At 42.5% G+C, this 16,740-nt stretch overlaps 1 protein-coding gene across 1 annotated transcript in view; it reads right to left on the bottom strand.

Annotated features, from left to right (window-relative positions):
- The window catches only part of LOC128732360 (uncharacterized), a 98,548-nt gene that overhangs the window by 38,697 nt on the left and 43,111 nt on the right, over positions 1–16,740 (bottom strand). The window contains exons 2-4 of the mRNA XM_053825607.1: positions 5,168–5,382; positions 4,968–5,103; positions 4,244–4,899 (exon numbers count right to left, since the gene is read on the bottom strand). Coding sequence (XP_053681582.1) covers positions 4,244–4,899; positions 4,968–5,103; positions 5,168–5,382 — 1,007 coding nt within the window. The remainder of the gene's footprint in view (positions 1–4,243; positions 4,900–4,967; positions 5,104–5,167; positions 5,383–16,740) is intronic.

The following is a 16,740-nucleotide window of genomic DNA, read 5'->3' as shown; positions in this document are numbered from 1 at the left end:
TATTATCTCTTTGGAAACGGAATTTAAATTGCAATGGAATCGTTGAGAAAATCAACCATTTTCAATTGTGAAAACGTGGTTTAATACTTTCAAGAGAAATGTATGTTCATAATTAATTTTTCTTTATTATAAACCACAGAAAAGACAGCTTTTTCAATAATTTTCGACGATTTTCTCAGTGATTCAAAGAAGCAACGATGCGTTTCAATGTTATTCGCTTTGGCAACACTGTTTTGTAGACGGGGTTAATCCCGGCGTAGTGGTTAGCGTTCACGCCTCTCACGCTGAGGACCCGCGGGTTCAAATCCCAACCCCGCAGAAGTCACGAATGACCTAAAAGTGTTAAAGTGACTATAATCTAACAAAAACAAAGTTGTTTTTAAAGCAGTTAGAGGGATGTTGTGAATAGTTTCAGAGTAATTTCTGAGCATGAATAGTTCCGAAGCGTTTTTTGGGGCATTCGGAGGGGTTCTGAGCACTTCCGAAGCAGTTTATAGGTAGTTTCAGAGGAGTTAAATTAAAAAGTGGTTTTCGAGATGTTTCAAGGCTGTTTTGTAGAACAGTTTTTAAAAAGTTTCAGAGCCGATTCTGAGCAGTTTCAGAATAATTTCCGACAAGTTCCATTGCAATTTCTGACCAGTTTCCGACAAGTTTTTGATCCATTTCAAGGCAATTCCAAGACAGTCTCTAAGCAATTGCGGAACAGCTTTAGAGTAGCTTTGAAAGTTTCAATACAGTTTCTGAGTAGTTTCAGAGAAAGTTCTGAGCAGTTTTCTGAGCAATCTCATCTGCCATCAGTCGGATTGCAGTTTCAGAGTAATTTAAAAGCAGTTTTGGAGTTTTCTTTGAACAGTTTCCGTGCAATTTTTGAAAACAGTTGCATACGTGCCACTATCAGTTTCAGAGTAGTTCCTATCAGTTTAGAGGAGGTTCAGGCTGATGTCAAAATAGTTTTACAACAGATGCCATGCCATAACTTTACAGTAATACCATACAGCAGCTTCTAGACAGTTTTACAGTGATCGTAGTGCAGTTTCATTACGAGTTTAGAACAGCTTAAGTTCAGGTTCAGTTTCGAGTTAGTTTAATTTTGTTTTATTATTGAAGGCAGCTTCAAAACAGCTGTTTCAGAACAGTTATTGCACAGTTTTAGACAGTTTCAGAGTAGCTTCGAAACAGTTTCAGATCAGTTTCAATGCAGTTTTTGATTAGTTTCAGAGCAGTTTCGTTACAGTTTTTGAGCAACATTAGAGCAGTTTCGAGGCTATTTTTGAACAACTTTTTGCCTTTTCGTGCTCTAGTTTCTGAGCAGTTACAAATAAAGTTTTGAGCAATTTTTGATAAACTAGTTTGAAGAATATTATTTCAGACCAGTTCAAATGGGGTATGAAATGGGGAAGGCAAATGAGGAGCGTCCAATATAGTTCTAGCCATCCCAAGCCCCTACCTAGCGCCTCCACGTGGCCATACCTGGTAATGCCCTATTGAGTAGCCAAGCTAGAAGGTGCGATGCTGGCTGGTTTCCGGCTGCCTGACTTCAAAACCGAGGTTTTGGGCAGACGGCGGAGCCACACGGCCTAGCTAATTGGTAAGCCTAATGAGTTATTTTAATTATTTTTTTCGTTTTAGCTTATGAAGCATCTACTGCTATACAGTAAAAACTTTGGCCAAAACGAGTTTTAATACTGCACATGGATACCAGAATGAAAAATTAAATTAACTATTAGAAGCACTTATGGAACCTCAAAGGACGCTACTTTATTTCATACGAAGGACTGCTGGTGAGATTGTTCTATTTTTACATATATATACCACATTTCATCTTAATATCATATTATTAACAGTATTATTATTGAAATCATAAATGTGGAAGGCTGGATGATGGAGTGGATTGCCAACCTGAATCCTTAAGGTCTGAAGCAAATATGGCACTTCTCAATTCAAAACAAACAAATCATCACGTGGGTTAAAGTTGGTACAGCGAAATTGATTATTACATGGAAGGATCGACTCTTATAACCCTGGAATGCGCACAAGTGCCTCTGCTTGTGGGTCCGCCCAATCCCTTTTGGCCCTTCTGTAACAGCATTAGTGTGAAATTCATTTGATAATCAAATTTGGATCTACTGTAATTCTACCCACATACATTGGCAAGTCCTTGAAATGATGGTGGCTTTCAGACCAGTTCAAAAGCAGTGTCTGAGCAATTCCAAACTTGTTTCCGACCAGTTACGAGCAATTTTAGGGCAGTTCCAAACCAGTTTCATAGCAGTTTAAGTGCAACTTTAGAGCCATTTCAGTGTTTGAGCAGTTTTAGAAATGTTTTTGAACAGTTTCAGGACAGTTTCCGAGAAGGTTTTAAAAAGTTTTCGAGTAGTTTTATAGCTATTTCGGAGTAACCCCAAGATAGTTTCTGAGCTCAGAGTTTAAAATTTGTAAGTTTTTTCGCGATGCCGTTCTGCATCTAAGTTTTGCTTCGACGCCCTGCGATAAGTTGTAGTCCTACGTCAGAAGCTATGTTTCAATACGTTTGCCACAGTATCTACCTACATAGCAATAAATCACCATATCAACTTACACGCGTCTGACAACCTCGATTCTACACCAATTCTATTGAACTGCAGTTCGAACTTTTTTAATCAAAGCATTTGCGGCCGCGACGACGCACAGTGGCGCTCCTCCATACAAAGCTTGGCCAAAAGTCAAAAGTTAGTTCAAATCGGCTGAATATAACATCTTAAACTAATTTTGGGTCGCTGACTTCTAATTTGGGATCAGAAATCGAAAAAACTGATCGCTCATTAGGGTGGTTCACAAATTTAGAAAACATAGTTCCGTTTTTTTACTTATTTCATTGTGGTTTTTGTTAATTTTGTATTTGCCGTTGAAAGCATAAAAAACTTGTATCATAATGCATTAGGGTGGTTCACAAGCCATAAAAAAATTGTTACAAAAAAAAACTTTAGTAAAACTTTGCGATATCCACTAAGCTCGTTCAAACTATAGAATTAGCTCTTCGAAGCGCCATCGTAAGGTATCTTTACTATATAAAAATAAATTCAAATCGGTTCAGTAATTCAACAGTTACGAATTTTTGAAGAAAAAAAATTGGTCAAAAATGATGGCTTTTGGCATCATCCTAACTCAGAAAAAGACACCCTAAGCGGCAAGTAAAAAGTCAGGGGTCTAAAATTTTCCGAAAAGAAACAAATACACAAAATTTGAACAAACCCGAGCATTTTTAATTGGGACTTTCGTGGAATTCTCCTATGGAAGAGAAAATCATTCCTTCATGTAAGAAGAAGAAATCACTTCTAATATACCCGCCAAAAAGTCGATATTACTTCGTTAGCGCAGCAAAGCGCAGAAAGCCACCTAGATTTCCAAAAGGTAGAGAAAATTTCCTATAAGATGCATTTAACGTGATCGTTTTCTGACGTTTCCCGCCATACTTTCTTGATCGCTGAATATTGGTGTTGAGTTTCCCATACATTTTGTATGGAATAACAAAATATCATTCTTCAACATGTCCAACTTCAGACATTTGTCAAAAATTCATTTTAACTTCAAACTGGCTAGAATTTTCAGGTTAACCTCCCAAAGTATTCTAGAAAATGATAAAAATATAATAATGGAAAAAGCTTGAAATTGGATTTTTGACTTTTGGCCAGCTTTGCGCCATAGTGCGACGTTCAATGCTCCGATTTGCCGGGAATCGGGCTGTTATATACAACCGGTCGTGCGTTTTTTAGTCTCACCCCTAGCATGGAGTCAAACTGGGTCACGAGATTTCGCTTTTCCCCTTTACAATGATGACAGCCTAACATGACACGGCTGGCTGGGTGACAGTTTGCCGGTGCCACCCAACAGCAATGGTAACCGCAAACGAACGGTGTTAGATTGGTAGGTTAGTGGAAGTTTGTGTCAGTGTTTTTTTCTCTCCTTCCTATGCTTAGGACCCCTTTGCCGCTGTTGAGTGTTGAATAATCCAAAATTTCAATTTCCCTTCAGGAAGCCACACGGGCGGAAATCCCACCGTCGGTCTGACTGTCACTTGAATCGGGGCCTGGGCAGAGCCCAGGCTGATATTGCATTAGAGAATTGAATGTGTGATATACTATACAAACGTGATGAAAACTGAATGAGAGATGACAAGGGAAGCCGCCGGAAATGGCTGAAAGCTATCCTCTCGAGGATTTTACATCTGTTCAGGGGGTGTTGCTTTTTTTTTAAAGTGACTCACCCGAATCTTCCCACCGATGAAGTGTTCATGCCCGAGCAGCAGTTTCAGCCTCGATACGGAATGCTCGTACCGTCCACTGCCGATGGCTTTTCGTCCTCCACCGCCGCCGCCGCCGCCGGCGGGGGTGTTTCGATTAGCGGGTGCCGCAGCCGCCGCTGAATACGCAGCCGCAGACGGCCCGATCGCTGCAAGCTGCGTACTGACCGTACCGGTCAGTGACAGAGCCGCCGCCGAAGCGACAATGGCGGCTGCCACCGGTACGATGAATTCGTGACTTTGTGCCTGCAGCAGTGAGTTGCTGTCGTCTTCCGCCGCCGGAACGCTTTGCATGGCGGCCATTTTTCGATGCTGGGAAGACTTTGTGGGTTTCTTATTGCTAGAACTGCCGCTGGTTTTGGAGTGACTGCTCTCGAAACTACTGCTATTGTTGTTGTTGTTGCTGCTGCTGCTGCTGATGCTGATGCTACTGTTCGTCGGTATGGTGAGAAACTCCAGCCTGGACGGTGGCTGTATCTTACCCAGGGGCTGATCGTTGATCAGCCATTCCAGTCGAGCCGCTGGCAGTGATTCGTTTGATATGCATTCGACCTCCAGAAACTCGTCGGCACCGTAGTACGGCTTCATATCCACTATCACCGGGTCGCTTTTGGGTAAATCTGCTTTCAAAAAGTCAAAATTAGAATAATTCTCAAAAATATATTACACAACGGTGGGTGACATTTACCTACTACATGTAATTCTCTAGTTACTATCTGAGTGTGGAAGGAGGGAGCTGCCTCCGTTATTTCACAGCTGTACTTCCCACTGGTCGGGGGCTCCACATTGGCCAGAATGACGTGACTGGCATTGGAATGGTTAACCTGCGAACAAGTCAAAATTAGGAACCCAGTCTACCGAACTGCCTTGTAGTAGCCTAGAACTCACATCAACACTGATTCCCGCCTTCGGGAAGATTTTAATCGACGGAATCTCCTTCGATGTGTAGCGGAAAAACTCGTGCTTCCCCTTGTACCACTTGACCGAGTACAGATCCTCGTCCGGCAGATCGCACTCGCAGATCAGTACGGCGGAACCACCCAAAGTCACCGCCTGCGGAACCCGGATGTGAACGCTGTCCAATCCCTGCACATAGTAGGATACTGCGGAAGAAATGGGAGAAGAAAAACGTGATTAATTTCGTCGCTGTCATGGTCGTTATGGTGTGATGACCAAACACGTGGTAATGATGGTAGGTAACTTAAACCACTAAATTTTGACAATCTTTCCGAACAGTGTTAAAAAAGCCTTCGAGTTGAGTGGAGGTACGAAACTAACCTAATAAACCAGTCGTCGTATGTTCTAATCTGGACTGAGAGGCTGAAAAAGTCAATTCTAACAACTGGCTGCGAAATCTGTCAAGCAAAAAACAGCTGATCATATTCAGAATACAAAATGTAGCTCCTAGCTAGATTAGAATCAAGTTTCCTAAGTCAAATCCAATTATAAGATGTCTAATTTATTGCTTAGTTCAGTCCACAGTCTCGACCATAATCCGATGTCCAAAGACCAAAGTAAGCCTAATACAGAGTCCGGTGCAGTCCAGAGTCCAGCTTATAGTCCAAGTCTAAGTCTAGTCTAGATTCCAGTCTAGATTTTTGCTCAGAGTCCAGTACAGAGTCCCAACCACCGTCCAGATCCAGGTCCAGGTCCAGGTCCAGGCGCAGGTTTAGTCCAGAACAGGTTCAAAGTGCAATCTAGAGTCTAATCCATAGCAGGGACGTAAAATGTATTGGTTGGTGACCAAAATCTCCAGTCATTTGACATTATTTCTTGCGACCAGTCATGCGAGAGATTTCTAGTACACACGCACCGAGCAGAAATACCAGAATAACGATAACATCGCTTGCTCGTCGTGTCGCACACACTTCGGAGCGGCAGAGACACGCTACAACATTCCAGCACCATGCATGACAAAAGGTGTAGTGGTTTTTGGTATTCTCGTGTGCTGCTTCATTCGTATGCTTACAGCTTTTTCCCAAAATACGGATTCAAAGAAGAACGTTTCCAAAATTGAAAACGAAATCTACTGCTTCTATTCTTACAAGATGTTTAAAGTAATGGTCAACCACAAAATCGTACAAAAATTCAACAATTTTCATTACATAAATTTCAGATGAAAAACGCATCAATAATTACACCTTATTCTCTATCGCTTGTCCATACTATTCCAGCTAGAACTGTAAGCAAAAAGCGGCGAATGCCTGTCACTTCTATGCTGTGACATTTTTTTTCGACTGGTCACAGTGAAATAAGAATGTTTGCTTATTATCATGTACGTGTTCCAGCTAGTTTCAACACATTAAGAGATAGGTTCTCTCGATACAGACACAATACGAAGCGACGGTATTGGCTGAGATTATGACATGCCACTGCATACTGGCAAATGTATCGAAAAAATGTAACCGTTTCGGTCCCTGGTCCAGAGTCTAGTCCCGTCCAACGTCCAGGTCCAGGTCCAGTTTCAGGTCCAGAACCAGGTCCAATCCAGAGTCCAACCTAGAGTCCAGTTCAGAGTCCAGGCCAGAATCTTGTCCAGAGTCTAGTCGCGAGTCCAGTTCAATTTAGTCCTGAGGACAGGCCAGAGTTCAGTTCAGAGTCTCGTTCATGGTCACGTCCAGAGCCTGGTCTACAGTCCAGGTCCAAGTCTAGTTGCCAGTCAGCCTAGTCTACAGTCCAGACCCAAGTTCATATCCAGCTGCAAATCCAGGTTCCGTCCAGAGTCCAGTCTAGGCCTGAGTCCAAAACCTAGGCCAATCCAGTCCAGAACCTAGTCTAGAGTCCGGATCCAAGTTCAGGTCCTACTCCAGAACCAATTCCAATCCAGAGTCCAGTCTAGAGTCCAGTATCCAATTCAAAGTCACATCCAGAACCCAGTCCAGAGTCCAGTCTAGATTCATGTCCAGAGTCACGTTCAGCGTACAGGTTCAGGTCAAGATCCTGGTCCAGTCTAGTCTAGAGTCCAACCCAGAGTACCGTCCGCCATCCTGATCTAAGTCCAAGTCCAAGTCCAGGTCCAAGTTCAGGTGCAGGTCCAGGTCCAAAGTCCTGTTTACAGTCCAGTCCAGGTCCAGTGTCTAGTCCAGAGTCTAGTCCCATTTAGTCCTGAGGATAGGCCACAGTTCAGTCCAGAGTCTTGTTCATGGCCACGTCCAGAGCCCAGTCTAGAATCCAATCTAGAATCCAGTCTAGCATTCAGTCCAGAGCCCAGAGCAGAGTCTAGTCTAGAGTCCCGTCTAGATCTAGGTCCATGTCCATGTCCAGGTTCAGGTCCAGGACCAGGTCCAGGTCCAGGTCTAGGTCCAGGTCCAGGTCCAGGTCCAGGTCCAGGTCCAGGTCCAGAGTCCAGTTTAGAATCCAGTCCAGGTCCAGTGTCTAGTCCAGAGTCTAGTCCAATTTAGGTAAAGGTCCAGGTCCAGGTCCAGGTCCAAATCCAGGTCCAGGTAAAGGTCCAGGTCCAGGTCCAGGTCCAGGTCCAGGTCCAGATCCAGGTCCAGGCCCAGGTCCAGGTCCAGGTCCAGGTCCAGGTCCAAATCCAGGTCCAGGTAAAGGTCCAGGTCCAGGTCCAGGTCCAGGTCCAGATCCAGGTCCAGGTCCAGGTCCAGGTCCAGGTCCAGGTCCAGGTCCAGGTCCAGGTCCAGGTCCAGGTCCAGGTCCAGGTCCAGGTCCGGGTCCAGGTCCTGGTCCTGGTCCAGAGTCCAGTTTAGAGTCCAGTCCAGGTCCAGGTCCAGAGTCCAGTTTAGAATCCAGTCCAGGTCCAGTGTCTAGTCCAGAGTCTAGTCCAATTTAGGTAAAGGTCCAGGTCCAGGTCCAGGTCCAAATCCAGGTCCAGGTAAAGGTCCAGGTCCAGGTCCAGGTCCAGATCCAGATCCAGGTCCAGGTCCAGGTCCAGGTCCAGGTCCAGGTCCAGGTCCGGGTTCAGGTCCAGGTCCAGGTCCAGGTCCTGGTCCAGGTCCAGGTCCAGGTCCGGGTCCAGGTCCTGGTCCTGGTCCAGAGTCCAGTTTAGAGTCCAGTCCAGGTCCAGTGTCTAGTCCAGATTTTAGTTCAATTTAGTTCTGAGGACTGGCCACAGTTCAGTCCAGAGTCTCGTTTATGGCCACGTCTAGAGCCCAGTCTAGAATCCAGTTTAGAATCCAGAGCAGAGTCTAGTCTAGAGCCCAGGTCCAAGTTCAGTCCTAGGTTCAGTCAAGAATCTAGTCTAGAGCCCAGTCTAGAGGCCAGTCCAGTCTAGTGCAGAATTCAGTCTAGAGTCCAGGTTTAGTTAAATCCAGGTCCAGGTGCAGGTCCAGTCTAAACTCAAGTCCAAAGTGCAGTCTAGGGTCTAGTCTAGAGTCCAATCCAGAGTCCAGCTCAGAATCCGGTGCAACGTCCAGGTCCAGGTTCAGTTCCAGGTCCAGTTCTAGGTCCAAACCAGAGTCCATTCTAGAGTCCAGTGTTCAATCCAAAATCATGTCCAGAGTAACGTCCAGAGCCCAGTTCAGACTCCAGTCCAAAGTCACATCCAGAACCCAGTGCAGAGTTCGGAGTTTAGTCCTGAGATCAGGCCAGACTCCAGTCCAGAGCCTAGACCAGAGTCTAGTCCAGAGTCCAGTCCAGAGTCTTGTCCATCGTCCAGTGTAGTCTAGAGTCCAGTCCAAAGTCTAGTCTAGAGTCCAATCTAGTTTATTTCTGAGTCCAGGGCAGAGTTCAGTCTTGAGTCCAGGTCCAAATCCAGTTCTAGATCCAGCCCAAAGTCAAGTCCAGAGTGCACTCCAGAGTCTAGTCTAGAGTCCAATCCAGGGTCCAGTTCAGAATCCGGTCCAACGTCCAGGTCCGGGTCCAGATTCAGGTCGAATCCTGAGTCCATTCTAGAGTCCAGTGAACAGTCCAGAGTCACGTTCAGAACCCAATTCAGAGTCTAGTAGAACGTCACGACCAGAATCCAGTGTAGAGTTCAGTGTTTAGTCCTGAGACCAGGCCAAAGTCCAGTTCAGAGTCTAGCCCAGAGTCCAATTTAAAGTCCAGTCTAGATTCTAGTTCAGAGTCCCGTCCAGCGTCCAGGTTAAAGTCCAGTCCAGTTTAGTCCTGAGTCTAGGCCAGAGTTTAGTCCAGAACCCAGTTTAGAATCCAGGCCAATTAAGTCCAGATTCAAATTCAGATCCAGGTCCAGATCCAGGTTCCGTCCAGAGGACGCTCCAGCGTCCGACCCAAAGTCTAATCCAGAGTCCAGTCCAGTTCCTAGGTGAGTCTAGTCAGAGCCTAATCTAGCTAGAGTCCAGATCCAAATGTAGGTCCAGATTCGGATGCAGGTCCCGTTCAAATTCCAGTCCAGAGTTTAGTCAGTCCAAGATACAGTCCTGACTCCAGATCTAGGTTCAGGACAAAAATTCATGCGGTTTATTTTTACGGGAATATGATTTACGCCCAACGTATCCTTTATGTAAAAAGCGGCTTCAGTGTAATATATTAAAGATATAAAAATAAGGCCATTGCAAATTATTTTTAACGTTTTTGTCCCCCCGTCCTTCAAAATTGGCTCTAAAAATCGGGGGGCAAAACAAAATTTGTTAAACCTAAGTAAAATTTTTTGTACAAAATCACTTATCTGTGGGTTTTACAGCCCAAAGGACCCGAAAAAAGAGTATAAGGAGTGTTTATTTGTTTATTTGTTTTATTAAAATTCAACTAACAAAAATGTCTTATTGAATATTCTAAGTCATGTTCATAAAAATCTTATACTATTTAATTTTTGTTGAAATCGGAATCGCGGCTGCAGTAATCCGGTCGATCGGAGTGAGCGTTGCGACGCACGAAAGTTTAAGACAGACTGGATTGTCGGAGAATCGATCTCGCCATTTAATATCTTCGCCACACACACTGCTTGCTGAAATTCCTGCGCGAGTCTCTGGAGACCCAGGAGACGACATCTATCGGGGTACGGCGGTAGATTTGCTGGATCACGCCAAGGTAAATCTCTTAACGCAAGCCTCACAAAACGTTTTTGAACTCGTTCGATGCGTAGATTCCATACCAGCTGGTAAGGGCACCATACCAAGCAAGCATTTTCAATGAGTGGACGTACTAATGAACAATATAGTGCCTTCAGACAGTGAGGATCATTGAAATTACGAGCGGCTTTAGCGATGAAACCTAGTTGTCGAGAAGCTTTTGCTATTGCAGTGGTGCGATGCAAGTTGAAGGTGAGTTTAGCGTCAAACTGTACCCCCAGGTCGGTAACTTCATCAACTCTAGTGAGTACACGCTCATTTATTTGATAGTTGTATAGACGATTGGGCTGGCAATGCGGTGGAAAGTCATTACATGACATTTCGGAATGCTGATCACAAACCAGTTTTTCCTGCACCAATCCACAAACAAATCTAAAAGCCTCTGTAGTCGGACACAGTCATCTATAGAACGAATCACCGAATAGAATTTCAGATCATCTGCATACATCAGTTTACATCCCACTCCAAGCTGCGTCGCAATATCGTTGAAAAACAACACAAACGTGAGAGGTCCCATGTTGCTGCCTTGAGGAACACCCGAGCAGTTGGTGAACTGGGAAGAGAAACAGGAGTCGAGCTGCACAAGTAGAATTCTGCCGCACTAATAGGAACTGAGCCATTTCGTAAAATTCCGAGATGCGCCAAGCCATGAAATTTTCTGCAGCAGTATTTTGTGGTCAATACGATCGAACGCAGCTTTCAGATCAGTATAAATCACGTCAATCTGTGATTTTTGTTCCATGTAGGTTATACAGGTGGACGTGAAATCTATCAGGTTCGTGCTTACGGATCGACCAGGCATAAATCCGTGTTGGTCGGTAGAGATATAGCATTCCGTTCAGGCGAGGATGAAATTACTCACTACTAATTTCAAACAGCTTGGATGCAGCAGACAGGCTAGTAATAATTAATTCGATAATTCCGTACATTCCGACGATCGCCACTTTTGAACGCAGGAAACATAAATGACTCCTTCTAGTGTTAACGCTTCTAGCACGAAACAAAAATGGAAGTACAAACAATGTAGCTTCTGAAAACCGACAAAAATTTTTTTTTCAGTTTTGAATTTATTTTGGAAAGTTTTTGCACAGAAAATAACAACATATATATCAAAAGCGATTCGGGTTTCACGATTAAACTTCAAGCAAAAATTCCTCAAAATCTTAGTTTTTTCGTCCCCCCCCCCCCCTTTCAGTTGTCTAGCATCGGAAGGACAAAAACTTTAAAAACTATTTGTAATGGCCTAATAAAGAAAATGGCACAAAACTATCATGAAAGAAATAGAAATCAACGTAAAAATAAGAAGAAAATGAAAAAAATCGCAGAAATAATTTATAATTTAAATAAAAAAAATACAAAAATAACATAAAAATAACACAAAAACGATACAAAAGTTATTGAAAAACGATACAAAATGACGTAAAAATCAAATAACACCACAGAAGTAACAAATAAAATGGCGCACGAATGACACACAGATAAGAGTACGAAAATGATTCACAGATGGAAGCAAAATAATTTAAAAACGGCACAAAAATAACACAGAACTAATACACAAATGAAACAAAAATCATAAATGGACCACAATTGACCAAAAGATCCAAAAGTAATATTGAAAGGAAACCTAAACGGTACAAACAATTAAACGAAAATGGGACAGAATTGGTACAATGCAGTCAAACGTATCTTATATATAAAAATAGATTTCTGTCTGTCTGTCAGGATGCTCCTTATAGTATCAAAAACTACTGAGCCAATCGGCGGAAAATATGCATGTAGAGGTTTTTGGGGCCAGGAAAGGTTTTAGTGATGGTTAGAGACCCCTCCCTCCACTACGAGGGGGGCTCCCATACAAATGAAACACAAATTTCTGCATAACTCGAGAACTAATCAAGCAAATTGAACAAAATCTGGCATGTGGGTGTTTTCGGTGACAAGAATTTATTCTATGGTAAATTGAGACCCCTTCCCTCTTTAGAAGGGGAATTATGACTCATCTCCCCTTTAAGAGGAGGGGCTTCCATACAAATGAAATACAAATTTCCTCATAACTCGAGAACTAATCAAGCAAATGGAACCAAATTTGGCATGTGAAGGTTTTCGAGGGCAAGAATATTTTCTATGGTGAATTAGGACCCCTCCCCACTTTAAGAGGAGGGACTCCTGCACAAATAAAAAACAAATTTCTTCAAAACTCGAGAACTAATCAAGCAAATGGAACCCAATCTGGCAAAAGCGTGTTTTTGGAGACAAAATTTCTTTCTATGATGAATTGGGACCCCTCCCCACTTTAGGAGGGGGGGGGCTCCTATACAAATGAAATACAAATTTCCTCATAACTCGAGAACTAATCAAGCAAATGGAACAAAATTTGGCATGTACGTGTTTTTGGAGGCAAGAATTTTTTCTATGATGAATTAGGACCCCTCCCAACTTTAGTAGGGGAGCTCCTATACAAATGAAATACCAATTTCCTTATAACTCTAGAACTAATCAAGCAAATAGATCCAAATTTGGCATGTGGAGGTTTTAGGAGGCAAAAATATTTTCTATGGAGAAATAGGACCCTTCCCCTTTTAAGAGGGGGGCTCCCATACAAATGAAGGGGAGTTGTTTTCTACTTTACTGTGAGGAAAAATTGCAAATTTGTATATTAAACTACCCATTCCAGGTAACTAATAAGCATTAACATAAGCAGCAAATCAGCGTATCAGGCATTTTATACTGCACGTTGCTGTATGTTAGCTTTTTGACTGCATAGGTGTTGTAAATTGGCATCCAAAATTGTATCCAAATTCTTCGTGCCGCTAATTAGCTGTAAATTAGCATTGTCAGCACTATAAGATGGTTATCAGTAAAGTAGCTGTATATTTTGCAAAAGTAGCATTTAAGCAGCATTTAAGGCGACTTAAATGCTTATTGGCCTACATTTGAATAGCATTGGTGATGCTTATTGGTTACCTGGGATTACCTGGGTTACGTAACTGTCAAAATGAATCATCTAACGTTGAACTCCTCAGAAACTTGCAAAACTCGAGATTGTGACAAAGGTCATCCGAGATTCATGTTTTTTGTACAACACAGGTTAATTTATGGCAATACGAAGTTTGTCGGGTCAGCTAGTAAAATATAAAAATGTCACAAAAATGCGTTGAACAGATATAACTCGTGTGTAATTTTTTTTAGGTGTATTTCCTTTTACTCAGTTGATTCGCTGCCGTTGGTTTTTTTCTCTACCAATTTGAAACTGAAACTTAAGTTTTTAGTTCAGTTCGCTCCAATTTTTTCTCAGTTTTGATTCCGTTTCAATTCCAGTTGTCCCTCATTTCATTGGCGGTTTGCCGAGAATTTTATTCGGGACATTGTTCAAACTTGATCACAGTGAAATTCTATGAAAATGTTTCACTGTCAGCCTAGTTAGAATTTGATTTTACATTGAAGAGATAACTCTGAGTGGACGAAAGAAACTATAAAACAGTAAAACTCAAACCAAATTAAGATGAAATTGAATAAATAAACGAAACAAGTATACCTAATAGGGTTGAAAGTATCACAAAAGTCATTAAAAAAGTTGAACAAAAAGTAAAAAGTACAGATAAATTGAGTTCTGAAACATAAATCTTGTAATGAATTTAAGTAAAGTCTGGTTAAAACTAAACTCGCAATAGAAGTAGTTTACGCTAAATCGCGAAAATATCGATTTTAGATTTTAATTGAGGTAAATAATTTAAGAAATAATTAATAGGACAATTTAAGAAACTGAATTGAAAAGCACTTGAGAATATTTTTAATATTAATCCAAATTAAAGTTATATTGCATCAATACAATTAGCAAAACTAGTTTACTGCGTATTGCAAAAGTTTATTGCCTTCCACCTTCTACCAAGTTCCGTGTAGTGAGCTAATGAAAGTGACAAAAAAACATCGTATAAAATGCCACGTCGGTACATAAAGATTGCCTATTAGATGTCAGAATGAGCTTAGTGGATAAAACATTTTCAATGCAGGCCCGGTTATTTCCGGGTTTCCATTGTGGCACGAAAACGACGACGGAAAATATAATCATCAAGAAACTCGCTCGTTCCGAACAGTCCAGCCGGGCCCGAAGCAGGTGGGCTTAACTGAGAGCGAGTTCTTCGAAAAGCAAGCAGGATCCAGAGTCCCAAAAGCGAATGGGTAAGCTTCTCCGGACATAGGTCATGTTTCATTATTTGCAATTCATCGCCCGGCTGGGCTGCCTGCCTGCCTGGTTGACCGTGGCTCAGGCGGAGAAAAGGAAACAATACAACATCGTACAACCCCAAAAAAAAGGTACAAGCGATGTATATCGGATTTTATGTTGTGTTATGTGTGCGAAACTGATACGGTCTTTGGGACCAAACAATAATATAGGATGATCGGATGAAATTATAATGTTGTGATAAGTTGAGGGTAGCTTTAAAAGGTTGCTTTTAAAATACTTTAATTGTTTGTTCGAACTGGTTCGAACTGGTTTGAACAAATTCCGCATAAATCTTAAAATGTGAAAATAAACATTACACATTGCTGGCCTCTGTTTCGAATGTAAATCTTGTACCCGGTTGGTGCGCGACGATCCGAAAAACACAAACAATTAATAAAGCCACTTCCCCAACCACCCGAAAGATGTCACCCCGAAAACAAAAAACAAACACATTTGTTACACATATAAACGACTGTTCACGAAATTCTCCGCCCCGCCATTAGCGTCCATTTGCATTCCTTGCTCGAACCGCGTGCCGGAGCCGAAGGCGGAGGACGATTCAGGATATTTTATAATTCACGCCCTTTCCGCTCGCAATCAAAGATCGCCAGCCCTAGCGCCTCCGGGGGCAGTGCGTACGGGCAAATCATGCCACTCGCTGGCATGTGTGATTAATACCACGCACATTCGGACATTAAGCCCATTCGGCGGCGTGTGAAATCCGTCCAGCCGACCGACCAACCGGCAGAAGAAGAAACATCTCCCCAGCTGCTGCAGTAGCAGCAGCAGCAGCAAGGTCGTTTATCACTGCGTCGTTTATTCTGCCGCCCTCTCCGCTTAACCCGTAATGTGGATACTCCCTCGGGGGATAGGATGGACGCTTTTAGCTGACCGGTTCTTCCATCACGTCCGCAGGGGACGACGAATGTTACCCCGTCGAAGCAATTTGGCGGAACGACGACCGACGGAACGAACGGACACCGCGTTCCGGACCGTTGGATCCTCGGGTTTGGCGACTAAAGTAGGCCACCACACGCCCACCCACGGTGTCGGCGCAATGGTATTCCGTGGGATTCCGGCTATTAATAAGCGCCGTTTGGGGTCGGGTCGGGTCGTGTAGTAGTACGTACGGGTGATAGGATTTACGACACGCGCGCGGAGCTCCGAATATGGCCATATTCGGTTGATTAATTAGCCAAACGAGGCTTGAAATGAACGGCAAGTAATGGTGGCGTCGAAAACAAATGTTTCTTCAAAAGTGCAGTGCAGGTTATGCCTTTTCCAAGGTAAAACTTAAAATTTTCAATTTCATTCAAAGAAACGGAGATTGACAGGTCCAAAAGATTAGTTTAAGATAAAGTTGAACTCTAAAAGTTGATTCCATGTTGGAAAAGAAATAAACACGAATTTATTATTTGTTCGTGAGCGCTAGGAAGTCCATTCCGCATCTTGTTTCGGTGCTCCAAAACAATTTCCCTTTCATTAATTTAAACCCAAAAGTTTTTGCAATCCATCCAAGTTTTCGTGTTTATGACACACCGGGGTAGATTGAAACAAGCTGCCGCTTTCAGCCGGCAACGGGCTTTTTACACAACAGCCATTACGTATTGTAGAATGAATAAAGACCTAAACCAACCAACCAGCGGAAGCAAAACGGAAGCTAAAAACTTCACAACAAAGCACACCTTTGGGTTTTTTTGTTTGTTTATTCTAGGTATATCTATCAAGTGCAAATTTGAATCCTTCAAGCCCTTTATCAGGCAATGGCCCTTTTTGCTCTTTCCAAAGTTAAACAATTCGAAATTTCATTGATCTTTCGGTAGGTATATTTAGGTCCCGGTACGTTTAGCTATGGAGAAAAAATGCAAATTGATTCAGTTAGTTAAACAAAGAACCAACATTTCATTTCAGCGAGTTTCAACTAAGGTACTGATAAAAGCCGGTGAAACTCTGGAAGAACGCTTGAAATTATTTTGACTGTTAATTTTTGATTTTAAATCACCATAAATTAGTCATCTTCAGCTTACCTAATGGTTTGCAATTTTTACCGTGCTTTTTTTGGCCTTTTCAGTCTTTTACGGAATTAAGATTTTTAACGACGAACTGAAACAAGTCTATCCTTGAAAAAGACTAAAATAAACAGTCGAAACGTCGGAGTGAATTGAAAAAGCCAGTTCTAAATTCCGTAAAAGATTGAAAAGGTCAAAAAAGCACGGTAAAAATTACGAAACTAACAGTCGACAGAGTCAAAA

The sequence above is a fragment of the Sabethes cyaneus genome, chromosome 1, assembly GCF_943734655.1.
Source record: "Sabethes cyaneus chromosome 1, idSabCyanKW18_F2, whole genome shotgun sequence".
NCBI classification, from domain to species: Eukaryota; Metazoa; Arthropoda; class Insecta; order Diptera; family Culicidae; genus Sabethes; species Sabethes cyaneus.
The sequence above is the reverse complement of the archived record's forward strand: the minus strand, read 5'-3'. Positions and strand labels throughout refer to the sequence as shown.